The sequence below is a fragment of the Semicossyphus pulcher genome, unplaced genomic scaffold, assembly GCF_022749685.1.
Source record: "Semicossyphus pulcher isolate SPU_LCO1_2020_fin unplaced genomic scaffold, fSemPul1.0.p SCAF_18, whole genome shotgun sequence".
Lineage (NCBI taxonomy): Eukaryota > Metazoa > Chordata > Actinopteri > Labriformes > Labridae > Semicossyphus > Semicossyphus pulcher.
In genome coordinates, this window is record NW_027211691.1 from 14,279,868 (window position 1) to 14,307,202 (window position 27,335).

A 27,335-nucleotide genomic window follows, 5' to 3' on the forward strand; every position below is an offset into this window, starting at 1 on the left:
TCAATTGTTCTCGCATGCTGCAGGTAAGGTGAGGTAGATTGGAGCTCTAAAGGAAAGGGACGTTTTTGGAAGATTATAAAATTACATGTAATAGTGACCAATCTCTAGATTCATATGATAATGACAGCGAAAAATGTTGCCAAAATGTTTGCATAATGATGCTATTAACTTATTACAGTATTTGTACTGAGTCTCAGGTTCTTAAGTGGCCAGCCGTTTACATGCTTGCAAATTCTATTGCAGGCTTTAGATTGCTGTAAAACATTATAAAGGGATTTAAACAAATCAACTCATATTTTTTCATTAACTTACTGTACATGTAGTTTAACACATAGTACTTAAGTAGTTTGATTTCTAAATGTTATTCATTTTAAGTAAATGAGCTAAAAATTTCACATCTTTATGGCTTTAAGTCTTTGAAGTTGAAATTGAGAGAGAGTTTTTTCAAATTAATTAATAAGGTGTTCGAAAGTGTTACGGCTGTATGTGCTCCTTGTTCTGTTTGTCCCTTCTCCCCTTCTGTTTCCAACTCTGCAGGTGAACTAATTGCAACGAGATACACCTGGCCTTGGATTAGTAGCCTTTTTAAGACACCACCACTGACATCAAGAGAGGCTTCTGGAGTGGGGACTGCTGTGTTTCTGCCTCTCAGACTGGGATTTTGTGTTGTTGTGTTCTAGTTGCTTTTGTTAGCCTTCAGTTAATTTGGTTGTTAGTATTGTTTATAATAAATCCCTGGGTTTTGACTTTTTTAAGGTGTTTCCTGTGAGTTTTGTTGGGTCAAATGTGGATAGTTGTTAGCGCCATAGGGCCGCCTTAGGGTGGGGCGTAACAAAAGAAACAGGAATAGTAAAGGTCTAAGGTCCAAAACCCTCACACAAAGCTTTATTTTTTTTTTGAAGAAATCAGTCAAAACATGCTGTGTGTCATAGAAACACGTTAACAAGAGTCCTGGGTATTAATTTCATTTGAAAACAGCACTAACCAGGATGATGGTGAGTATTGAATTCAGCCCCCAACCCCATACATTTATTTTATGTTAAGGTGGAAGCAGCCTGCTTATTGTCTTTGTTCTACATCTGCACAAAATTGTAATGTTTCTGTTAGTCATCAAATTTTTACACGTTGTAATTCACTCATGCCAGTGGGGTGTTAGTAAGATGCAGCAGGGGAGGTTTCAGGGAAAGGACAATTAATGTTGTACATAAGCTGTAAACAGAATCATATACCATGGAATCCTAGGCACTCTACTGAGACGGCTTCTGAAAGGTTCCTGGAGTGACCTGTAGCATTGCCAATGGTATTTCTACTATAAAAACTTAGCAAAGCTGTTCATTTTATTGGCTGTCTCACATGATTTCTGGAAATCACTAACTTGTAACGATGTGTAAAACTAGGCCTGGATTGTTTTCAGAAACCTACACACAATTAATGATTAGTTTATTGATATATAATAAAGATTGTTATAAGCACATGATCGATGATCAAGAATAAAAGTTTAATAGGAATAGTTTTCCTGGTGAAAACAAAAAAGGTTAGGGTGTTCAGAATGCATTGAGTTAAACCTGAAAAAACAAACAAACAAAAAAAACGTTCTTTGACTTTAAATATCACGTTTGCTGTAATGCCAACCTCATCCACATACATTTTGGTAATGGACTCTTTATTAAATAAGTGAAAACTTAAAACTCTGATTCATTCAAAAATTAGGACATTTTTTCACAAAGTTACATCTACAGCAAGTGTAAAAAAAAAAAAAGTTTATGTATGACATTCTTATAAAGAACACTGACATTAAAATCCTACAAGAGGATAATTCAAGAGGAAAGCCATCTGCACAGTTGGAACACACTTCTGGTATCTCGAAAGTACACACATACATTCATCCAAAGCAGGTTACTGATCTACATACGTCATGTGAAGGACCTCCTCACAAAATAATTAAGTTAACCGGCTTCGGTAAAATGATGTACTTTATGGTGTCAGGTCAGGTCAAAGTCTTGACAGTGAGCATTAGAGTGTGGCAGCACATCAGACCCCAGTAAAGGTGTTTAGAGTGTCCAGGCAACACATCTCTTTCGATGGCTGGGACACTGAAACTCCCATGGCTGTTCTTCATACTCATTTTCCTTCTGGTAGGACTGCAAGGAGAACCAAGGGACGCAGCTCAAACACGAAACAAGAGGGACATTAGCAATGACCAGTGAGTTGGAGTTTTTCTATCTTATATGGGGTTCCTATAGATTGTGTATTTTTGTAAAAGTATACCTTAAACCTATTATTTGACCATAACCATGACTGACCTAATACAACTGTTCAAAAATGATTAGCTAAAAGTCTGTTGATGGAATTTTGGTGACCTGACCCTGTAGACCTCGCATGCTGTCAGATAATGGTCACCTTGTCTTCACAACCGGTGACAATAAAGAGATCCGCTTCCAGACCTCAACATCAGGCCGAATTAAAGTGGATGATGAAGACCTCACCCAACTTCTGAGTCAGGTAAGCTCGAGTCAAATGCAATCAAACCATTTTTTTTATTGACATTGCTCAAAATCAAGATCACAAATAGATGGTTTTGTGTGCACTTACAAATACAACAGCCCTGTGGTTCTTTGGACTAAACACAATCTGATTTCAGTTATAATGAGTGAATGCAATTTAAGCAATCAAACATTTTTACTGTCTGATAAACAGAAATTTAACACAACTGTTGTGATTACTTCTATTTCTTGACTGAGTTCATCGTAATAACGAGTTAGTTGTTTGCAAACATTTTTGCACTCTACCACCCCAATAAACACTTTATTACTATTGGGAAAAAAAATCTGTAAATGTAGGTTGTTGTCTTCTTATAACTTCTTATCAGCTTTTATACAAACTGAAACCTGCTGCTGCTCATATGAGACTATGAATGATTAACACGTGAGGAAGCAGACCCAGCAGTTTGGAGAGGACCAAAGATCAGGGTCCAGGTGGATTAGAATGGATGGGTCAAACTTCACAGCATTAAAAATCTAATTTATTGAGCCTTGTGGAATACTTTTCTTTATCGATATAATTGTGCCAGATGTTACAGATGTGGGTATGTGCTCAAGCCAAAAATAGATGAACTACATCACTTTTAAACTGGTTGGTATTCATTCATTCATTCAACCTTTACGCAAATCCGAAGGAATCTTTGAGGGCATACCCTTATTTTTAATGATGTCGAGAATGCAAAAAAACAAAATCAATATGCACAAACAGAAATAAATACAAAAAGAATGGCAGCAACATAAGGTTTGTTGTCATTGTTTTAAATCGACCCACAGGTAAAAAATTGAAGTTTTAATGTCTATTGGAAAGTGTTCCATGTGAATGCAGCAGAGAAGTGATAAGCAGTTTTTCCAAATACAGTGTGTGCGCTAATTATGTAGCTTTTTATGCGCTGTTTATGTAGTGGGGGGAGTTTTAGGTAATTGCACTGACAAAGTTCATGATAATTAAAAAAAAAAAAAACAGAAAACAATGCAAATTAAATGTGTATAATATTTGTGGACCAATATCAAGCTTAAACCCTCAATTATTCTTTTAAATAATGTAAATACATTTTTGATATTCATTCTCTTTTAGCTCTGTTTTTGGTTACTACCCTTCTTTTAAACGTAATATTTGACTTTTGGCCTGCTATATGCTCCACTGTGATCACTATGTCAAAGAAAACAGCAATGGACCTCAAACAGCAGTGAGAGTGAAATAAATTCATAAAAAGGAGCTGCGGATTCAGATTATAAATCTCTGCAGACTCATCATCACCAGTGAGTCCTGTTATTACAAAAATGTTTATTATTAAATGTCATTATGCTTTCATTTCAAATGTCAAGATGGCATCAGTGGCCTGATTAAAACGTTAATGTAGGTGTAAATTTAAACACAGGTGTAAACTAATCTGTTTTATTACTTTAGCATTATATTTTATGCTGAGTTTGTAACCTAAGGTAACAATATTCCATAAATGTTAGTTTAACTTTAGTTGTATTCACGTTCTTGTCATTTGGACTTTGGAAAGAAGTAATATATATTGTCGTTTATATCAGTAAAAGAGTTCCACTTTTGTCATGTTCAATTTTGGGATTGTAAGAAATGTTGAGGCTTTTGTCATTTCTGAAGTATTAAGTCACCATGGTTACAGATCTACTGTAAGAACATGAACATAACACATCAGAAAGTTACTGATGATTATAACAAACTAATATGTAATAATAGCAGACACACACATAAACATAGTGTCAGAAGCTCATGGTCTTCTAATATTTAACTCTTTAGCAAACATTTTTTTAGATTGAGATAGTTCACTTGTATTAATCAGAATCCGAAATACTTATTTATCCCTGGGGGGATCACAGTTGCTTTGATACAGAGAGAAGCAGGAAGAAATATAGGGAATATAAATAGAAGTAAGAAATATGTCAAATATGTGCAGTATATATACAATAAAACAAGAAATAAAGAAATATAAAATGCTGATAAATGGCCTTTATGGTGAATTAAAGATAATTCCAGAATAAGAATAAATTCAAGTTAAATAGTTAAGTACAATCTCAGATTTTTGCATAGATGAGTTTTTGCACAAAATATTGCACAGTTGGATAATCTTGCACTCATTGGCACCAATAGTCTATGAACCCAAGAGAAACAGATTACTGAATGTTAAATAACTGTTCTTGTGCTTTTTCCCAGCTGTGTCCCAGGCTCTTTTTAGTGGCACTTTGGAATAATTAAGTCCATAAATCTATTATGGTTTTCTTTCCAAAAGCACTTAGCGATATAACTCCAGCATAGATGTAATTTTACTTTATTTTCTAAAATTATGATGCAGCTTTGGTGCAATAAGGGAAGCAGCTAAATCAACTTCTGAAAATGATATTTTTTGTAGAATATAGTTTAATCCGGTTTAGTCACAGTTTGTAATTTAGCAGATTAATCAGGTCATTTAAAGACTTATTCAAACGTATCAAAATATTATGTTTTACTGTCCATTTGTTTCTTGTCTTTAGTTTCTAATTGATGAAAGTTGCATACAGCCCGTCATGGTTTTGAAATAGAAATAGAAAAAGAACAACAACCCTCACATAAAAAAATTCATAAATAAATGACAATACAGTATAATACACAGTTACAACAACAAACAGGTTACATTTGTTTTAATTGTGCTCAATGGTTTTAGACAACACTATTGTTTCCTTTTCTCGTGAAAAGACGCTTTTTTTAATTTTAATAAAGTGATCTAGTGTTTTGGTGTGATAATGTATATTTTATGGCACCTTTCCAACTGTAGATGGCTGCACAAGAATGTGGCTTAGCCCAGGGACTGTAGGGACTCATAGGTCACTAAAGCAAAAAACTAAATCAAAAAAATAAAAATTCAATTTTCAGCCAACTAACAGCAACAGTTTGGTGAGGTTTTAACACATTACTAACTTGATATAGAGGAAAGAATTTAACAGGGAGACGCGGAGATGTGCTGGCCCTTGCTAAATGGAATGATAACCCTTTATATTACATTCCGCTGCGCTGCCCTCTACGGTTGAACAAGTTCCACAATTACAAAACCTTTACTGGAGAGAACTATTCTCAACTTTAATTTTCAGTTTAAAAAAACTGTCTTATCAACAAATTAGTTTGGATCTGTTTGGAATATAATGAGTAGCGTCGTTAGTGTTGGAGTCACTGAAAATCTGTCTGCTTTGTTTGTCGAAAGCTCTTACTTCTCTTGGGGCTACATTTACCAGAGATACAACATTGCAGTGCAAGTTTCTGGTTATTGTCTTATCTTAATTTTCTGGATACAAGATGTACACACCACTCTGATCACGTTGATGTTTGACTTTGTTATTAGCCTTCTCAAAATAAAAACTTTACTGTACCTCCATGCTCGAGCAGAGCCAGGTTCATGTTGAACAGCCATCTGCCTCAATTGGATGGGCCAAAAAGTGGGATCAGGGAGATGCAGGATAGAGACAAACAAACAGAGCAAAAACAACATAATGTATTTTGTCGTTGCAACAACAACAACAACAATATATATACATACACACATATTCCTAAATGTGTAATATTAGCAAGAACAGCATAGTAATGATGAAAGGCTGATAATAATAATTATAACAGTTGAAGTGCACAGGTCTATTATTACCATAGACCATCTTGACTTTCTTGTCATATTTCTTTGACTTTCTTGTCGTATGATATTTTGCCCTGTGCACTGGACTTTACTGTTTTCACTTCTGACATTCTATTAGCCCATTTTCCCTACATCCTCTTGATGAGAATGGTTCATATTATCAAACCCAACCCACACACCAAGTCAATTTGTAGACTGTTGAGCATTGAGATGAAAGATTCAGCAAAGAAAATGTCATTCTTTTTCCAAAAGCACGAGCTGAAATTTGCTGAAATTATTTCCATGTACGCATTTTTGGCATTTGTGGATCCCTCTCCCATGCCCTTGCCAAACCATTAACATTGCTTTTAACACCATACATGTTCAGTTTGCATATTATGACATTTAGTCTGCAATAATAATTTAATACATTTAAATAGAAGCAGTTTCACAATATGGAAACTGACCAAATTCAACATCAATAATACAAAATGAAATATGAAAAAGAAAATGATGAGACTAATGAGACAATACTTCAGGAAGTACTTTGTTTACAAGTTTAATATACTTAAATGTGTGTATATGAACTGTCTGATTTCAGATCAAAAGCAATAAGGAAGAAATTGATGACATTAAAACTCACGGAGGTGGAGTTCCCCCTGATGTCACCAATAAACTAAACCAGCTTGATACAAGGGTAGGACATTAACAACTGTTTACTAGTTACTTACTTATTTTAACCAACTTTTATTCTGCTAAATTACATTTTACCTCCATAGTTGTTTTGATGCTATCAAAATACTGAATACGACAAGACTAATGTGTGTTATCGGAAGTGTTTTTTGAAATTTAACTGTCCAAATAACTGTATCATTGTGATATACACTGTACTACATAACCAGTGACAAAAAGTATTTTCCCTGCTTTCCAGGTGTCAACACTTGAGACTAAAGTGGTTACACTTGAATCGGTGAGATATAAATGAACTGTTTTTTTAATGGCTCAGATTCAAGAATGTAGCGTAACTGCCTTCTCTCTCCTCTTTAATCCTCCAGGTAGTCCAGAAGGTGTCCTGCAGCAGTAATCCCTGCCAGAATGGAGCAACATGTCTGAACTTACTCAACTCATATCACTGTGTGTGTCCCGGCAACTGGGCTGTGAGTTCCACTATGTTATATAAGTGCTTATTACAATTGTATTTGCGGTATATTAATTGTACAAATTTATGAATATATCAATTGCCAACAGTGGGTTTAAAGTTGAGGTGAAATGAAAAATGTCATTTTAATCCTTTTAGATCACATCCTCGGTAATATTGTTCATCTATTTGACAATATAGGCCAAAAAAAAATACAGAAAATCAATTTCTTCGTATTCTTATATCAAAATCCGATCATTTTTTTCTTCCTGTAAAAAAAAAAAAGTGTGCTTACGTAAGCTAGAACCAACCAATTTCAACTAATCAATCTACAACATTTAGCAGCAGAGCACCAAGAACGTTCGGTCAGTTAGCAAGCTACTGCGCTGTGGAGAACGTCTGTCTACGCCCACTTCTCAACGATCAAATCAAATCCCTCTAATGATATGTCCCGCCTGCACGTCCTGTTTCACTCGGAAATATGTCACGATACGGAAGCTAGATACTCTCGTTGCCGTTTCAGCTCGCTTTTAACAAAAAAAGATTACTCTCCTCTTGCGTGGCTCCTCCGGTCGTTCTGTCCTGTACACAGCCTTGCAAACACTTGCTGTGTGACATACGGGAGCATGTAACATTGTTGTAAATGAGTGAGGGAATCTTTTGCTATTTGATTACCTGAAATGGTAGGCAGCATTACAATGTCAGCCTTAAACAAATATCTTACTAGACTAAGCTGAATTGTATTGTAACATGTATCCTTTTAGACTTGTTTCCTTAGGAAACAGATGTAGCCACATAGTCAGTTGCCTAAAGTTGATAGTATTGTTTTTATAGAAAATAACATATATTTACATATATTTTTTTCTAAAAATCTCCCTTAAAAAAAACAGACACAAAATATGAATAGTTAGTTAAAGTGCATTACAAGAAAAAAAAATCTTCTCTGTGTTTCTCCAATTTCTTCCCATCTTGCTGTTTGTGTGTGTTTGTGTATGTGTGTCAGGGTCCTAACTGTGCAACAGATGTGAATGAATGTCAGGTGTATTCGGGAACAGTTCAGGGTTGCCAGAATGGAGCAACCTGTGCCAACAACCCTGGATCATTCACGTATGTTCTAAACTCATCATAATACTTTGTTGTTATGAATAGAAAGCTATTGATCCTATTGTGTAACAATGCATCATGCTTTACAGAGAATTCTAGAAATGGCCTCCACGAAACCAGCTTGAGTTAAATGCACAAGGGAACTTACACACACAGTACACAAATCGGTGGATGTTTATTGTGTAGCAAACAAGATTAAGAGGTCCATTATTTTACATATTCAACAAAACTTGGTAAAACAAAAAGCCAAAAGAAAAAAATAAGAAAAACAGCAACAACAGAGACAAACAAAATACAACCCAAAATCCAAATATGCTCACCTGCCCACCCCTTTAGCCTAAATGATGAACTGAGTGAACGTTAACTGCACAGCAGTCTTACTGTAAAACTAAAGTATGGTATCAGTCCTCAATAGGACAAACAAGGGAGAGACAGAGGGCCACCTAAATGAATAGAATTGACCAGACTGGTATGTCTCATTCATGAGGTAGGACAGACAATTTTTAAAAAACAGGAAATGAAAGGTTGTCATTTCTTATTAGACTGCTCATTACATTAAAAAAATAATAATTCAAGGCTCAAAAAAAAGTCTTAACCAGGCAGCCCGAGGTAAAAGGGTGGTAAAGACAATTATATCTTCAATCTTTTTCTGCATAAGATATGTGTGGCTGGTACTAAATTTGTTTTGTGATCTGTAGCACTTTAGAGTATCAAAAACATAGCACCAGAATTCTTGAAGTTTGGGACAGGCCCAAAACAAGTGTCGTAGACCTGCTTGTGGGTTGATAGGTTGAGGTTAAGTAAGCCAGTGCATGAGAGCACACAGAGATTCTACAATTTAGAAGAACCGTTGGAGATAAAGCTTTATGAGCTAGAAAATATTGCACAACAAAATGCAAGTACAGCACACCAAAGACAATGAGGTAACATTATTAGATGATGCATACATGCAATGAAAGATACACTTACACATACTATGCAGCCGCACCACAGATAAACAGTAGAAGCAATTATGCAACTATGGTCACTGGTCTTAACTGAAGCAGCCACAATATGTTACGTGGCTCATAATCACTCAGTATGTGTCCAGCTGCATGTAAAAAACTTGCTCTTATAATATTGGAATGACTTCCATCAAAATCAATCAGTCAATTTCAATCAATTTTTATTTGTATAGTGCCAATTCATAGCAAATGTTATCCCAAGACACTTTAGGCAAGCAGAAACCTTGAGCAGAACCAGGCCAATGTTGAACAACCAATTGCCACGATTGTGTTGGGCATAGAGGGTGGGATAGAGAAAGATGCAGAAAGAGAAAAATGGATAGAGACAAACAAACAACAACAACAGATAAAACAGATTATGGCTACTGCCAGTAGTAATAGATAGCTTCAGCAATATAATTAGGAAAAAGAAACAGCTTCACCAAAAACTGAAACCAGTCAGATTCTGCACACAGAATTTACACATGAACAAGATAAACAAGATCCTGTCCCAGCTGCTGGGCGATCTCAAGCCATATATTATCTGATTATCTCACTGTTTAGGTTGTCGTCACGGTGTTTATCAAATAATACTGGGTGATGAGACACAAGATTTGTAAGAAGTCCCATTCTGGCAGCAAACTAGTGACTGAAGTTGTATGAAAAGCATCAGCTGGAACAAAGGATTTCGTTTGTCAAATGTTTATTTCCGGCAAAAATCTGCAGAAATCGAGGTTGTTCCGAACCTTTTTCCTCCTGCACGAATATTCAGCAGCGGTGGGCAAGCTTTCATAAGAACCCACTAAATCAGTTTTTATAAATTTCCATGCGATTTTAATTGTACTTCTTTTTCTGTGAAGATGTAATTGTCCTCCAGAATGGTCCGGGACTCTCTGTACTGTGCGTTACGATGACTGCAGAAATGCAGGGCAGGATCTGTGTGTACATGGCACATGCATTGATGCAGATCGGATTACACCAGGACAGGTAATCAGACCATTTGTAGATACTTTCAGTACTTTGAGTGGTTTTGGTTTACCTATATGGCAGAGTTTTCTCACTGTAGCTATTTTTTCCCTATATACAGCCTAAATACAAGTGTATTTGTGAGAGTGGCTGGGAGGCTCCAGCTGGAAACCCAGCCTGTGTGGCTGATGTGAATGAGTGTAACCTACCCAACAAACCTTGTTCCTCCAACCCTGTTGTTCCCTGCTACAACACCCAGGGTTCCTTCTATTGTGGAGCCTGTCCTGCTGGTAACATTTCACAACACAAATCACCCTTAAATGGACGCTTGCAATGATGCATGCTTTGAAAATGACATGTTGTTGTCTCAAATGTAGTCACACAAATCCTCTTGCCTGCTCAGATCATCTGTTATTGACATGTCATTCTGTCTCCTCTCTTACACACAAATCTACTTCTGCTCTTACAAAGCTGTGCATTGCACTCTTAAAGGTTGACTGACAGATATGGGCGTCGTATTGGGGGGGAGAGAGGGACTGACTACCCAGGGTCCTAATAGGGGGAGGGCCCTTGATAGGCCTAAAGTGCAAATATTATTTTCTCTCCGAGTTATTACTGTCATGAACACATAAACACAAGTTCTGAATTCTTTATATAGAGAATATATTTCACTAAATGGTTTAGTCTGCCTCGCATTCAACTCAAATGCAGCCAAAAGAGCAGGTTACTGATGCTGCCTGCAGCACCATGTCTGTCCCAAGAAAGCAAAACTAGAATATCAAAGTGAGAAAAGAAAGAAAGAAATAGGGAGAAAGAAAGCTGAGACAGCTTTTAACTAGTTTATCTCTAAAGAAAGGTGAGCACAACTCAAACAGTAACATTAATTACATTTAATGCAGTCAGCCAAGTGTCTAGCTTGAATCATATTTGTGCTTTTATATATAAATGTATCATATCCATAAATTAATTAAAATCATAGATAAAATCTCATATGACTATGATATGATTATATTTATAAATATTACGTCGCCGAAAAGACAGCCCACTTTGGAGCAATATTTAGCCCCTTCCCCGTGAGCTAACATCTCATCCTTGAAACTGAGAGAAATTGAGGTGAAATGAAAAATGTCATTTTAATCCTTTTAGATCACATCCTCGGTAATATTGTGCATCTATTTGACAGTATAGGCCAAAAAAATACAGAAAATCAATGTCTTCGCATTCTTAAATCAAAATCTGATAATTTTTTCTTCCGTTAAAACTAAATTTCACACGTGCTTACGTAAGTTAGCACCAAACAATTTCAACCAATCAATCTGCAACATTTAGTCGCAAGAACGCTCGGTCAGTTAGCTAGCTACTGCGCTGTGGAGAACGTCTGTCTACGCCCACTTCTCAACGATCAAATCAAATCACTGTAACGGTATGTCCTGCCTGCACGTCCTGTTTCACTCGGAAAAACGTCACGATACGGAAGCTAGATACTCTCGAAATGCCGTTTCAGCTCGACTTTAACAACTTTTAAGGTCATGGCAACAAGTGTGGCTGAATCTAATTTAAAACAATACCATTTTTCTTTTTACACTTTGAAGTCTAAACTATACTAAATAAGTAGCCTTATTTTTATTTAAACTGCAACACAGTTTTCCTCCACATTTTTCAGGTATTTCGTTGTTTCAACAGTACCTTTTTTTGAAATTAAACACAAAGAAATGTATAAAACAAGTTAGGAACAGTGTTGCCAGATCAGATTGACAGCTTCCAGCCCAATTACAGTGATCAAATACTGCCATGAAATGTCATGAAATGTCTGCCATGAAATAAAAAACACCAAAATCCAACCTATATTAAAACTATAGTATCGTGGAGGAATAAAACTGCAAATATCTGTAATAAATAAGTAAAAAATATAAATAAATGTATATGCCATTAAAGGGGCTACATGTAAGATTTTACATATATTCATCAATCAAATATCATTTTTCATTGCCAATGTGTGAAGGTATGTTAGAGCTAGTTAGCTAACCTTAGCATGCTCGCTAACGTTATAAGTACCAAAATACTATCTGAGTGTGTATGTCAGTGTTGTCATTCTAGCTTGACAATAACTTCACCACCTAACATGATACTAACTTAGGTATTATGACAAACAGTGTTGATTTTGGACAACATAATGCCGGTCAACATGATACCGGTCATGAACACGACTCGTCAGTAACAAGTCAACAGCCGATGAGTTCCGAGACTGAGCGTGACTGAGTTTCGGCAAAATCCCCGGATGCTTGTTCATGCGTGCTATTGTCCGTGCGGTCACGTCCAAGAAGGTTGACTGCAGTTCCCTCAACGGAAGACCGTGTCGCTAGGAATGAGGATTTTCTGAAAGTTACACATAGCACGTTTAAATGCACCAAAAATATTTATAAAATAAGGCCTTATTTAGGCCTTTGCTGTTCAAAAACCCGCCAAATGTTGACAGAAGCAGCCCAAATTCATCTACCAGCCCAACGTTATTTTCCCCAGTCCAATCTGGCAACACTGGTTCGGAAAGATTAGCACAAATATATACAGTGTGTTAATTAATACAAAAAGCTATTACAAAACATAGAAGACATAAAACAAGGTGTGTGTGTGTGTGTGTGTGTGTGTGTGTGTGTGTGTTTAAGCTACTTCTTGTACATATTTGTACATTTTTTCTTTCTTTTCAAATAACATTTATTCATTTATCCAGTCCTGCAATAATGAGCCACATTTTTGCTTGTACTCATAATTGTGCATTCACACAACTGAGAAAAAAGTAAAACTCATACTATAGCTTTGTGAATTAATACTGAATAACTTGATTTTAGGTCTAATTAATACTCATGTGTCTCAGGTTGGCAAGGCAACGGCTACAGCTGTCAGGATGTTGATGAATGTTTGACCAACAATGGTGGCTGCTCTACTGCTCCCATGGTGCAATGCCTGAACACCATGGGCTCCTTCCACTGTGGTCCATGCCCTCCAGGTATAAGGGGAGAAAAAGAATGTCGAATGTAATCACAGTTTCTGGAATTCTGGATGATTGCCACAGACATTAGCACAGTAAAAGTTAAAGTTCAATTGGTTGGTTATTATACATCAGAGATGAGCATTGTCCAAAACAACAAAAGTTCACTTAAATTAATTTGCCTTAACAAAAACATATATTAACAGAGGAGTCTAGCATTTACAACAAGCAACTTACCAGTTTGGACCCATACCAAGTACCACTCGCTTTGCTCTGTGCTGCAGTAACAGTTGAACATGTGGCACAACCTTGGCCAACTTTTCCCGTATTTTGTTAAGCTATGTTATGTGCAATATTCTATATTTGTGCAGGTTATGAGGGGAATGGCAGAACATGCACCCAGATCAATATCTGCGCTACAAACAATGGAGGCTGTCATCCATTAGCTACTTGTTCCTCCAGCCCAGGTAAACACACACTTATGCATTACGCAGAGGTCTGAGTGAGTGTGTGCCTCTGTCAATGAGTTGGCCTGAGCAATACATATTTCTAAAATGATTATGTACTCTTTTTCTACTCACTCAACACTTCTATATCCACCAGGCGCAAGCCTCCCTATATGTGCCTGCCCTCCAGGATACATAGGAAATGGTTATGGACCAACTGGTTGCACCCAGACCAGCAACATCTGTCAGACCAACAACCCTTGTGTCAATGGACAGTGTGTGGTGAGTTTGTGTGACTGTGCATATGTTCATACGTGACAGAATGCTCTTTGTCCATTATGACAAAAGTATCTCAAATCGCATCTGCAAACTTCCCTTTTGAAGGATAACCCTGGTTATGATATAGTCAATAATTAATTGAAGTATGGTTTGTGCATCTAAAGCCTGATCTGCATACAAATCGTTTTTACATGAACACATGTTAATCATGTTTCCAGATTTACTTTCAGTTTATGTGGCTGTAGTCCAAATCAGTTCTTGAATGCTTGCCTAAGCCTACTTTGTTTCTGATCACAGGCCACCACCTTAGCTCCTGGCTACACCTGCAACTGCAACCCTGGCTGGCAAGGAGCAAACTGTGATCAGAATATAAATGAATGCTTGAGCAACCCCTGTCAGAATGGAGGAACCTGCACCGACAGTGTTAATGGATTCACATGTACTTGCACTGCGCAGTGGACTGGCCCACTCTGCCAGACTGCACAGCAAGGTATTGTATGGAGAGAGGCGAGAAAGTGCAAGGAAAGATAAAAAGAGTAGAATGGAGGTGCAAAGACATATACGTGTGTATGTCGCTTCTGTACAGCCATGCCACCAGCTTGTCTCGACTTGTACTCACCAACTTTATTTACAATATTTTGATCTCAGAATTTTGTGAAAAGGAAAGAGTCACCTAGATTTAAATAAATATTTAATGTTTAAGTGTGGAGCAATTGTGTGTAGAGCTCCTGGCTCATTCCCATTGGACAGTTTTTTATCCTCCTACCTATACTCACAGATTTATGGTTTATGGTTTCTTTAAAGTCTCTACATATCGTAGTCATATATTTCCAATACACAGACAGCACAGCCAATGTGAGTAGGACAGTACTGAACAAACTGAATTTTTAGTAGCAAAATACCAAGGAACATCCTTCTGTGACCCCTTGTGCTGATTTAATATACAGAGTGTATTGTAGGTCTAATGCCATCAAGTGTTACTAAAAGTGAAAATGTTTATTCCAGAGTGCGGAGGTTACCTGACTGGCCCGGCTGGTTCCTTCAGTTATCCTAACACCCCAGGTCATGATGACTATGATCACCTGGTCAGCTGTGCCTGGGTAATCCGCATAGACCCAAACAAGGTAAGTTTCTGTGTCCCTTTTCTCAGGTAAAAATCTACATTGTACATTTACATCTCTGTATTTTCATTCTGAAAAGGTCAGTGTATTTAATCTGTTCATCTAACTTAATAACCTCCTGTAGATGTGTTGTTTTTTTCATCAATCATAGATTTATTTTTCAATTCCTTTATTCTGTACAGTGTTAGGACCGGAAAAAAGACTTAGCAGACCCCTTCTGCCTTAAACACATCTCTTTTTACAATAGCCCAGAATGCATTTTCATCTGGCAATGGAGAAGTACCATTTTTTTATTTATTTGCACAGCATGCAAACTGGCCTCATGGCTTTGCTTTGGTCTAATGAAAAATATCTGTTTCTTTAGCTGCTCACGTCAGCTTGCTGCAGACGGATAAGGGTTTTCTGAGAATGTTGTGCTCAATGGAACCACAGAAAACAGTTGTTTGTAAACCAATACAAAAAAATAATCAAGCTCATAGAGAAAAAGAGATGGCATTCTTTGAATTGGTGGATGTGATTATATTTCCTATGTATACAGATACAGTTTGACAGTTTCTTTGAATTCTGTTTGTTCTCTTTAGATTCTGCGTATTACCTTTCCCTTCTTTCATCTGGAGAGCAGCACCAACTGCAATTACGACTTCCTTCAGATTCATGATGGGGACAGTGCCTCTGCTTTCGTGATTGGAAAATACTGTGGCGAAAATAACCCACAGGAGCTCTACAGCTCTCACAACTCACTGTATTTTTGGTTTCGTTCTGATGGCTCTGTCAGTGGTGGTGGCTTCACAGTTACATGGCAGTCTCAGGACCCAGGTAAGGGTGTTTATTATAACCTTTAAGAGTGTGTATGTTTACGAACCACTCGTCACGCATTCTGACTTCAGCATAACTTTTTCATGGTGATGGTTAAAACAGAAAAGTTAGCAATTATGATCAGAACCCAAAGAAACATTGTCCGTAAACGCCAGGCAGCGGTTACATTGTCACCACATTGACAATGCTCTTACATTATAACCCTGATAAAAAAAAATAGTTAAACCTCATTCCCAAGATTTGCATTTAGATTTGATGATTCTGACATTGACCCCTAATAAGGGAAACACGGAAACCACCTACACTTTTGGCTTAATCAAAGGGAAATTCATTTTATTTATTTAATAAGATCTTTGATAATTTTTTGGACAAATCAATTTTCTAATCACTGATTTCTTTGCTAGTATACCAGAAAATTAGGACCAAGTAAAGTAAAAACATAATCCAAAGTTGTCAGAAGCTGCTGTTCGTTCATCGTTCTTTCAGTGTTTGGATGATGAAAAAAACGGAAGAAAAAATGTAAATTGTTCATTCTTCCCTGAAATCTCTATCTCATCTTAGTGTGTGGAGACGCACTTACTGCCCCCTATGGTAACATCAACTCACCTGGTTACCCTGGAAACTACCCACCTAACCGTGACTGCTACTGGACAGTGACTGTAGAGCCAGGTTTGCTCATCACGTTTGCGTTTGGGACTCTCAGTCTTGAGCATCACGACAACTGCGGCTATGACTTCCTTGAGGTGAGAACTAATGAATAATATCCTGTTATGATTTTGTATCTGTTAAAATAAATAACAATAGGGGTGTAGAAAGACTCAAAAGGAAAACTTTCACAGTAGATTTGTTATTAGTATGGACTGTACTTATATAGCGCTTTTCTAGTCTTTGCGACCACTCAAAGCTTCTTTTTCACTACATATCACATTCATCCATTCACACACTGATGGCAGAGGCTGCTACGTAAAGTGCCCAACTGTCAATCAGTCATCACAGTCATATCACATTTGGGGTTCAGTGTCTTGCCCAAGGACACTTCAACATGTCACCTGATGGAGCTGGGGATTGAACCTCCGACCTTCCAATTGGAAGACAACCAACTCTACCACTGAGCCACAGCCGCCCCACCTAGGCAGAAATGTATTGTTAATACGTATTAATGTTTTTATTTCACCATAGGAAACGCTCTCAGTGCCTCTTGTTATATTATTCTAACTATGGTACACATGATTTCAGGAGTATAGTCAGGAACTGCAGTTAGGTCGGAAACTTTCACTTCATGAAAAATTGAAATAAACTTTAGTATTTGGCCGAATAGAATCAAACTTAATTTATTTGATTTAATCTGTGATAAATATCTAGACGTATTAATGTATCACGTGCGTTTTAGCTGCAAATCCAGCTGTGTAAAACATACTTGGCAGGAAATTAGGACCAAGAATAAAAACAGGACCCAGTGTCCTTATGCTGTGTCCTCATCGTTCTTTTACTGTTTGGATGATCTGCTGAAATTTAAATTGTTCATTTACTTGAAGCAAACAGGTAAAAAGAGAAGAGGGAGACTGGAGGGGGGTGCAGGAGTTCCACATAAACTCACAGGCAAAAATCTCAAAAAGTAGCATCAATGCAAAAACAGTTCTCTCAGTAGTTACCTCCTCTGTAACAAACTCTCTACTCCCCTTTAAAGCCCAAGGCAGCACCTTATATACCCGAAGCCCCGCCTACTGGGCGTTATCAATAACATAATTTTTTACCACAAATGTATTTTCTCATTATTTCCAGTGGCAGGAGCTTTTAAACTTTTAACACAGTTTCTAATAAGAGTTTATACATTTTAATAACCATTTTTATCAGACCAACACAATATACTTGGCAAATATAGATATGACAAACCCAAAAGCCCGTATGATCACGTCACATGATCATGAATCGCACAGCATACCGGGATATTTAATATCCGGAAAGGGACGCTCCGTTTCTCTTACCAGCCTTGCATACGGCGCATGGCGGCATTAATATGCAGCGCACCTCGAGGTTAGGAAACCTAACGTTGTGTAAATGTGTGCTAAGGTTAACAATAGACTTCCAAGTGTGCACCCTTTGTCATGCTACCGAAACGGAGAGGGGAAAAAAGGAATAATGGAATTTTTCAGGCGGATTAGAGACACTGATGGAGAGGGAAAAGTTTGGTGTGTGTATGTGCATGTGTGTCTGTGTGTGCGTGTGTCTGGGTGCGCGCTGCCCGCAGTCAGTGATGGAGCCGCTCCGTCACAGTGTCGTATTATATTCATCTCTAACTGAAAGCACGGCTTCGTTCTGTGGCTTTACATGCATAATGTTATGTTCCTAAAGTTTACATTTATATAGAACCTTAGTTGAGGATCTATATTACCTGCAGAGAAAATTTTCAGGACATCACTAATCAAAGGGTGGCGCTTTACAGCTGATTTTTGGCTAAAACTCTGAACGTAACGTGACCAGGTTAGCGCTGTAGAGTAAGTTACCATGGTGATCTAGCCTGGTTAAAGAGAGTCGGCTTCATGACACAGAACTGCTTGCAACTTACAAACACACGCTATGTTTCCCTACCAATATTGAAGTATTTATGATAATAATTGTTATATTATGAGAGTTCCCTCCAGTTTTAAGCATTGTTGTAAAACTATTTAATTGAACTTTCTTTATTTAATTGGACAGATGTTGATGCAACTGCTAGGCTTCTTCAAAATGTATGGTATGGTTTGCTTGAGAGAAATTTCTCTAATTGGACCTCTTTCAATTTTAATTGACTACCCCTGGTATAAATCATCAGTATAATCAGATAAGGCCAATCAAGAAATACCTTTTTGTTTGAAGTCCTGTTATTGTGTCAACAAGGACATGCTCTATTAACCATATTCCCTTGTTCTAACTCATCAATTGCTTACCAGGTTGCCCAAACAGAGAAGCTGGCTTAATGCTGAATCCTGAAGTACTGGCACAATATGGCAGCCTTCTAACTTCTTGAAATTGTTCTTCAATGTATTGTCTTTCATGGCCACATGTTGCAGATCCGCGATGGTCTTCTATCTGAAGACCCAGTTCTTGGGAAGTACTGCAGTACAGCATCACCTCCCCCTCTGCAGACCACTGGTCCAGCTGCATGGATTCACTTCCATTCCGATTTCAGTATTTCGGACCGAGGCTTCCACATTACATACACAACATCACCAAGTAAGAAACGGTTCAAGTAAGGCAGTTTTTACACAATGTAATAATCGGACATACCGAAATTCCATCAAATTGCACCAATGTCGTGCTTGTTATGCCTTTGTTCTCATTGTAGAAATAATTATTGAAGGCTCCTGTTCACTTACTGGCTTTATCAAGTGAATGGTTTTGAGATTCTTGTTGTGCAATGTTGTGTTTTCCCATAGAAACCTGAGCTACATAGATTTACTGTTGTATGGGCTTTGGGGTAGTCAGCTATTCCTAGCACTGCCCATGGATGAGAGCAGCCAAACGTCACTTCCCTGTTGACCATGCCCCCATTTAGGTGAAAGCAAGAGCTGTGAAAGTGGAGATGGCAAATTAGAAAACACTAGTAGCCCGTGCCTAAAGGATGCAGCAGCGCATTTTGTAACTCAAACAATTAAAAACTTTCAATTAACTATTTTATTATGTAGTGGCTGAAAGGACTAATAATTAATAACTAATTAATATCAAATTATGTAACAATCATCCATAACTCAGAGATTTGCATCATTATCACAGACATTGGTGTAAAAGCTGAAAGATAGTGATGACACTCATCTTTAGCTCCTAGAAACGCTTATTTTTATTATCTTTCCTAAATAACAGAGTTTAGGTTTCCCTTAAATTCAATGTTGGACGCCACCCAATTTTGACAGAACAGGGAAAACTCATAATTAGTTATTCATTAATTTAGGCTTGTGATCTCAGGGTTGCTACGAGGTTCTTGGCCATGGTGTACAGTGACTTTACCATTTTATACACACACAAATCACAGAATCAAGGTTTTTATAAATTAAATATTTATTAAACTACTAACTACTTAACTGACTAAACTATTAAATACAAAATACACGAGTACAATGAATAGGTTGCACAATGAACAAACTCTAAATAGGACTGACATTAAGTCAAGTCAAATCAGTGACCGTATCTTTGGAAGTTTATCAATTGATTGAATGTATAAAACACCATTCGGCAGTGGAGAGTTTGAGGAGCATCATGGAAGACTGTGAAGCAATTTAATATTAGGTTTGACTCTAATTTTGATTAAGGATCCTAGTTTAGGTCTAATGCTTATTAAATATCTTGATTAATTTCTCAGTTGATAATTTAGCATCAGTTGTCTGACATCAACTCTTAACACTTGAAATAGTATTGTTCAGCTGACGATGGGCAGAGTGGCAGCAGCAGAAGTTCTTCCTGGCGGCCTCAGCATTTTGGGTCCCACGTTGCAGACTGCAGGCTTTGAGTCTGTGTCTCTCCATCTCATCAGCAGCAGCTGGAGCATCTCTTCATGTCCTTTGGCTGAGGGGGGTCATAATGGCAGCTTTGCCATATTCAAAGTCTCTTCCATTCAAAGTCTTTGTCTCTAAAGTCATCCTCATTCAAATGCTTTATTCAGTAGTTGCAAGATTTGGCTTTTAGGCAAGTTCAGCATCAAGGTGAGAACCAGAGGCGCAAGAGCACAAGCAGCAACAAGGGATGCTGGCTGGCAGGACTCAAAGTTCGAATTATTCCGAAATCAGAAGTTTTCTTCACGGTTTGGTTTGATGTCCCTCGTTGTGGTTTGAACTCTGCAGCAGGCCTTCACGGCCAGACGGCAGGCTTTAACCCCTCTCTCCGGCCTTCGGCCATAGGCCAGAGACAGGGAGGATCACATCAGTCTTGGGGTCTCAGCGGAAGAGCCACAGTAGAAGAGCGTCGTATCACTGCTCCTTGGGTATTATCCTTTGTGAGAGGGGTGTTTTGCATTGGCGGGAACTGCTGACCACTCCCCATCAGAATCTGTTGATTCTTTCAGTTAAACTTCTTTTAAAAACTGAATATCAATTCGCTTCACCCTTTTAATTCCTCCATATTTTAAAGCTCTGCTCTCTCTCCAAATACTAATAATAAGACCAAATACTTAATATCACTCACTGAATAAGACTTGATCAATTGAAATAAAAGAAGTAACAACTAAATAGATGACAACCTTAGTTGTTATGAAAAATATGTATACCTGTACACATACATTTTACATATATGCATCTGTATACCCTTTTGTAAACCAAATGAGTGAAATCACTTTAGTAGTCTTATCCATGCTCCCTCTACCACAGGAATGTGTCTGTGTCCTGTGAGATGCAGAGGTGCTCAGAGAGATCTTGCAGGCAGATAAATTCACACAACATACAGAACACAGGAAAGGCAACCATTGTCATTAAGTGTCCTTATCGACCAATTCTTGTTGATTCACTTTGTTGTCTGAGGGTTATTCAGTCCATAAGAAAGTTTTTATTTGTTAGGGGTCTATATCCCACCCAGGCGCGACTAGAGAGGCATAAGGGTCGTTGCTGTTTAACCCCTTTATCTTCTGAAAGCTCATTTTCTGAGGTGTCTGGGGACCTGGGATACCACTGGGAAGCATTGCTTTCGGCATCTTTATGACTCTGAGTGCAAGCCCATGACAAGGTGTCAGGATGTCTGCTCAAACATCCTCCCTAGTATTAAACCAAAGGTCCATTCCATTAGGATGGGATGCTGTTGAGTTAAACTCACCGACATGTGGTCATCAGTATTATCACCCTCGTTACATATCAAATATATATATTTTAAAATATGGAGAGTAATTGAGGCTTAAGCACTAATGTGCACATGCATTCCTATCAGAGACTTTAGGAAACATGTTGCATAAATATAAGTCTGTAAAATAATTGAGGTAATAGAATACGTATTAATTAAGGGTTCGGCTTATAGGTTTAACGATTGTCTGTTTCCTGAACAACTGAAATTCAGAAAGTCCCATAACTGTAGTATCTCTTATCAGTTAAAGCAATGGCAGGGGGGATGAGAGGGAGAGTGGACTCTGTACATTTAGAATCAACAATCAACATTAAACATCAGTCCTGTGACTTCAGTTAGTTATTATACATAACATATTAGTTAATGTAAATTTTAATCATAAAGTTCTTTATTTTCATACAGTTTTTGGATATCTACATCTTGCTCGAGTGAGTCTTTTGATGATAGCCAGAAATAAAAGAAAGTCGTCCTCCTACAAGAGCCATAAATTAGCTGACTTAACTTGTCATTATTGACCCAGAGGTCATGTGATCAGGAAGAAAAAGATTGTTTTTGTTAACGAGTTGATGATTTTAATTCTTCAGTATGGGATCATCCACTACAATTACCTCCACGAAGGGCAAAGGACAGCAAAACACAAGCTCATGGTTGAGCTGAGGGGTGAGGGTCCCTACTGGTTTTCAAACTGAATGGTTTACCTCAGCCAGTGATCGTTGTGTTAATATACCAGCAGCAGATGTTGTCTGCCTGTCACTAGACTGTCAAACATTCACAAACGATGCAGATTTTGAAGGTGCATTTCATATTATTTCGGCAAAAAAAGATTGTACAAGCGAGCTTTATACCATGGTTGCCTAGGAAAAAGCTTGTGTGGAGCTGAATTCGATCTCACTAGAGTAATTGTTAAAGTAGGTCAGCACCCAGGTAACATTTTGTTTTGTTCTGACCTATCCCACCAGGGTGCCACACGCATATATAAATACAATACAATATTTTTCCCAAACTACGGCTGTATTAACCACTACATTACAGTCCTGTACAACAATACAGCAAATATATATTTATATATATATATTTATATATGTTCATAGCTTTTGGATTTGGGCTACTAATATACAAGAGTACGGTATTCTTATTTTAAGTTATTAAATCGTCAGAAAATTTCAAAATTACAGGCACTGTTTTCACCCAAAAAGGGGCGGGCAAATAACCCGGAATGGGTTGCTCTCATCTATGCCCTGCTCTGTATGATGAAATGCAGATGGAACTTCTTACCCAGGTATATGCTGTGTCTTAGGTGACCCTGGTTGTGGTGGTACCTTCACTGACAGTGAAGGCATCATCATCTCCCCCAACTGGCCCAACGATTATGCCCACAACCGCCAGTGTATCTATTTGATCAGACTGCCAGAGGGTGAAGAGGTGTCCCTCAACTTCACTCACATGAACCTGGAGAGTCACGGCAGCTGCCTTTTTGACTATGTGGAGGTAGGACTTGTTCATGTCTTTGTCTTGATACATTTCTTAAAATTGACTTAATGGCAGAAGGAGTAAAATGAACAATGGAAAAGACAACTAGAGGGCACTTCATCATGTTTTCTTGTACATAAAGGCCACTGTAAAAAACTATTAATCATTTTAATGGAGCGCTTTCAGGAGACCGCATTTGAAGGTGTTTTTTTTTATTTTAAATATAAGGGAACTGTGTGTTGGGTACAGTTACCATGGTTATAGTTTTTGTTAATTTCTAAAACTATTATTGTGTTTACTGTTTTTCTCAAACAGTCACTCAGCTTTGCAGTCATACAATAGACTGATCGCCCTTAGTAAACAGTGTTAGCATTTCCCTCTCTCGCTGTTAGGATAGAACCATTCACAGTCATCCAGCATTATTCTCTCTATTACAGAGCTGTTTATTTTTAAGTGACTGGATTCACTCACGTGTTCTCTAAAACACTCCAGTTTATCTAGGTTCAACTTCAGAGCAGAAGTTGTCATTTTAAAAAGTAACAGGTCAAAAGGACAGAATGTTTCTGCTTTAGTTTTTATTGACAAAGTTGATACTGCTCTACACCTACTTCTCCTTCCTCTCCTTCTACCCCCTTTCATTCCAGGTTCGTGATGGAAGACTGGAGACTGATCCTCTGATTGGGAGATATTGTGGGAGCTCCCTGCCAGCTCCAGTTCGCTCATCCTCCAACTTCCTTTGGATTCGATTTAGGTCAGACAGCTCAGTCAGCCGGGCTGGTTTCAGGGCTGTCTACACTGTTGGTGAGATTCCAAACATACACACATATGATTTGTTGTCATTTTTGTTTTGTATATGTATTATACTTTATTTGTGAAGTGATGTCGGCTTTAACTAACAATGGATGCTTCAATATTTCTCTTAGTGCACTCGTAATACAAATCTACAGTTATAGCACCCAACATTGTGTCCGAATGCCCAATTTTCTTCATAGTTCACTAAATCAATGAATATGCTGTGTCCTCTTTCACAGTGGTAAGCTGCCAGAAGTAGCTGATAATGTCAAAGCCTTCAGGAGCAATCTTTAGAATCTATTCCCAGGACAGACAGGAGGAGCCGTGGATCGAACCACAGCTTTTCTGATAAATGGTCACCCAATATATACGAATCTTGTTAAGTCAGAAATGATATACTACTTTGAAAGTGCATGAGACTTATCTTTGGTCATAAGGTTCATGATATCAGTACCTGACAAGCTGGTAGAGCGACAACCAATTTAGATATGTATTTTTAGCCCTACCATCTTTGCACGTAACAACAATTTTATCTCTACTATCACATATCAGAGAGAAGTGTGTGTGTGTGTGTGTGTGTATAGTGACCAAAGAGAGGGAGCGGGTTTTCCACTAATAGGTTGATTGGCGTTTCGATCCCTTGCTCCTCCAGTCCCCTTGTCGAAGCGTCCTTGGGCAAGACACTGAACCATATGTTGCTCCTGAAGGCATAGCAATTGTTATGTGAGTGTGTGAATCTGGTAATTGATGATGAGCCTTGCATGTAAAAAGTCATTACAGTAATGTGTGGGTGAATGATGACAGTTAGTTTCTTTGAATGCTTAGAAGAATAGAAAAGCACTATTTTACAGTCCATTTACATCAATTTGCATTACGCCTTAAATGAATGTTTTAAGTTTCAATTTACTGTCATGGATTAACTTAAGAGGTCAACGTTAAATGTATTAAGTAAGGGGCCGATAGTTGCAAAACTTGGCTGCCTTAGTGATTGACTAGCTGCCTTTTTGTGTTAAGGTGCTCTCGCTTGTATAGCTCCCTGATATTGAGCTTGTGTACTTTTTCTCTCTCTGCCTATATTGGATGATGTTTCATGACTTCTTTTACACTTTGTCTGCCAGCTTTGGTGATGTTTTTAAATTCATTAAATCTCAAGGTTTTTGAATTGTTAATGCATACATTTTGACACACTGGGCCTGAACACATTTTGGGAGAGAGGGCGAGATAAGTGGGGTAATTCATTAGTATATATCGACATCATCTCTCATCAAATGTCATCACAGACAAACTAGTATTCTTCAGCAAGAAAAGGTAGGAAAGCCAGTTAACAAAGATGAAGGAATTAATTCCATTCTATTATCCACTGACTAACCATTGACCCTCTTTCTCCCTAGCTTGTGGAGGCACTTTCTCTGGGACCGGGCAGATACGCTCTCCCTACCATCCTAACGCCTATCCGCACAACAAGGAGTGTGAGTGGGTCATTAACCAGCCAGAGGGCTATGTGGTCACCCTCAACTTCCTGTCTTTCGACGTTGAAGGAGGCTCTTGCCGTTATGACTTTGTTGAGGTAAATAAATGTTAAATCAATTACTCAAATCAAAATGTTAGACTTAACACCAATTTGACTTTCAAATTGCAAATGGAACAGCCTTCTTTTTCCTCTTATTTTTCATGGGTGGGAACAATTGTTATAAAGAACATGAAAAATTGTGCTTTCCTCAACATTATAATCTACTGTACTAACCAGTGGGGGCACCAGTTAAGGTAGTTCATCAAGATTTAATTGTTTTTAAACAACCCAGACCTAAAAACCCATCTCTTTATCAGCACTATTTGTACCACAAAATACAATTTCATGTATTTATTTTATTAATTTAAAATATAATTTTCAAAAATATCTGAAAACACATTGATATTTCACTAAACACAACAACATGCACATACTGTAGTTCTCTGTGGATTTTTTCCCAATGAGCACCACTTTTTATATATAACTAGATATGTGATCCATTGATTTACAACATGTAAACAGACATGCAAAAATAATTAATTTTAATTATCCTAAAAACTTAAGCTTCTTTGCAAAACTATACACTGATGAAACTGTACTTAGACTAGTTCAGAACCTGTTTTACTCAACATAATATAGGCCTACCAGTGCAATGTTTTTTGTATGTTTATATGGTTGCATATATATGCAGTGACAAATTACATGTGTTGTATGTGCTTTTGTGTTGTGTCAATAAACAGTGGTAATAAAAAATAATTGAGATTCATAGACTTAGAGTAGCATAATGGACCAGATAAAATGCTACATGTTTCCTCCAACTTCCAGGTCAGGGATGGCTCCACGTCGAGCTCTCCTCTGCTGGGGACGTTTTGTGGTGTTGATGTACCCCCCAGACTTCAGTCCAGTCAGAGATCTATGCACATCTACTTCAAAACTGACTCATCTGTCACCAACCTTGGCTTCGAAGCAGCCTATGGCTCTGCCTTGGAGGGTGAGAGTATCATTATTCATATACAATTGTAATTACAATGATTATCATCATGCAAGTGGAATGGTTATATATTTTGCATTTGAACCAAAACTTTGCTGAAACCTGTCAGAAACTAAACAAGCTATGTTTAAAATGACAGGAAATGAAATATTCTTTAAAATCTTCTTCAGCTACTTTGAAGCTTTTTAAAGGATTACCAATCTCAAAAGTTGATCACTTGTCCTTGTTGCCTTTACTAGGTTGTGGTGATACCCTGACCAGTCCTGAAGGCACCATCACAAGCCCTGGCCACCCCACAAGCTACCCCCACGGTGCCAACTGCACCTGGTACATCAGTGTTACCCCAGGCAACCTGATTCGGCTGTCGTTTGACTCCTTCAACCTGGAGTACCACCTTAACTGTAACTATGATTACGTGGAGGTGTACGATAATGGCACTGTGCAAACAGGAACGAAGATCGGGAGGTAAATGTTTTTTTATATATTCATATATAAAATAGATATGTTACAATGGCACAATATACAGTATATGCAGTATATGCAGATAATCCATTTGTTGTACTTGATGAAAAAAATTATTTGGGTCTGAAGGTCCTTTGTTTTTGCAGGTACTGTGGGCGGTCAGTGCCTCCATCTATTACCAGTAGTGACAACCAGCTGTCCTTGCTGTTTGTGTCTGACTCAAGTTTGGGCTCTGAGGGATTCTCTGCCAGCTATGTCTCCATTGATGCCTCCACAGGTACAAAATAGACTGGCCAGTTAAGAAAACTGCAAATTTCCTATGAACAA

General features: G+C 37.8%; 1 protein-coding gene across 1 annotated transcript in view; it reads left to right on the plus strand.

Annotated features, from left to right (window-relative positions):
- The first annotated feature begins 2,081 nt into the window (after positions 1 to 2,081).
- Positions 2,082 to 27,335, plus strand: part of cubn (cubilin (intrinsic factor-cobalamin receptor)) — a 70,923-nt gene continuing 45,669 nt past the window's right edge. Inside the window, exons 1-22 of the mRNA XM_069667323.1 lie at positions 2,082 to 2,203; positions 2,373 to 2,502; positions 6,747 to 6,842; positions 7,077 to 7,115; positions 7,201 to 7,302; positions 8,287 to 8,390; positions 10,231 to 10,357; positions 10,458 to 10,626; positions 13,209 to 13,340; positions 13,694 to 13,789; positions 13,926 to 14,050; positions 14,345 to 14,537; positions 15,053 to 15,171; positions 15,750 to 15,984; positions 16,546 to 16,727; positions 19,035 to 19,197; positions 23,081 to 23,271; positions 23,898 to 24,054; positions 25,437 to 25,612; positions 26,381 to 26,546; positions 26,786 to 27,011; positions 27,155 to 27,285. Coding sequence (XP_069523424.1) covers positions 2,082 to 2,203; positions 2,373 to 2,502; positions 6,747 to 6,842; positions 7,077 to 7,115; positions 7,201 to 7,302; positions 8,287 to 8,390; positions 10,231 to 10,357; positions 10,458 to 10,626; positions 13,209 to 13,340; positions 13,694 to 13,789; positions 13,926 to 14,050; positions 14,345 to 14,537; positions 15,053 to 15,171; positions 15,750 to 15,984; positions 16,546 to 16,727; positions 19,035 to 19,197; positions 23,081 to 23,271; positions 23,898 to 24,054; positions 25,437 to 25,612; positions 26,381 to 26,546; positions 26,786 to 27,011; positions 27,155 to 27,285 — 3,181 coding nt within the window. The remainder of the gene's footprint in view (positions 2,204 to 2,372; positions 2,503 to 6,746; positions 6,843 to 7,076; positions 7,116 to 7,200; positions 7,303 to 8,286; positions 8,391 to 10,230; positions 10,358 to 10,457; positions 10,627 to 13,208; positions 13,341 to 13,693; positions 13,790 to 13,925; positions 14,051 to 14,344; positions 14,538 to 15,052; positions 15,172 to 15,749; positions 15,985 to 16,545; positions 16,728 to 19,034; positions 19,198 to 23,080; positions 23,272 to 23,897; positions 24,055 to 25,436; positions 25,613 to 26,380; positions 26,547 to 26,785; positions 27,012 to 27,154; positions 27,286 to 27,335) is intronic.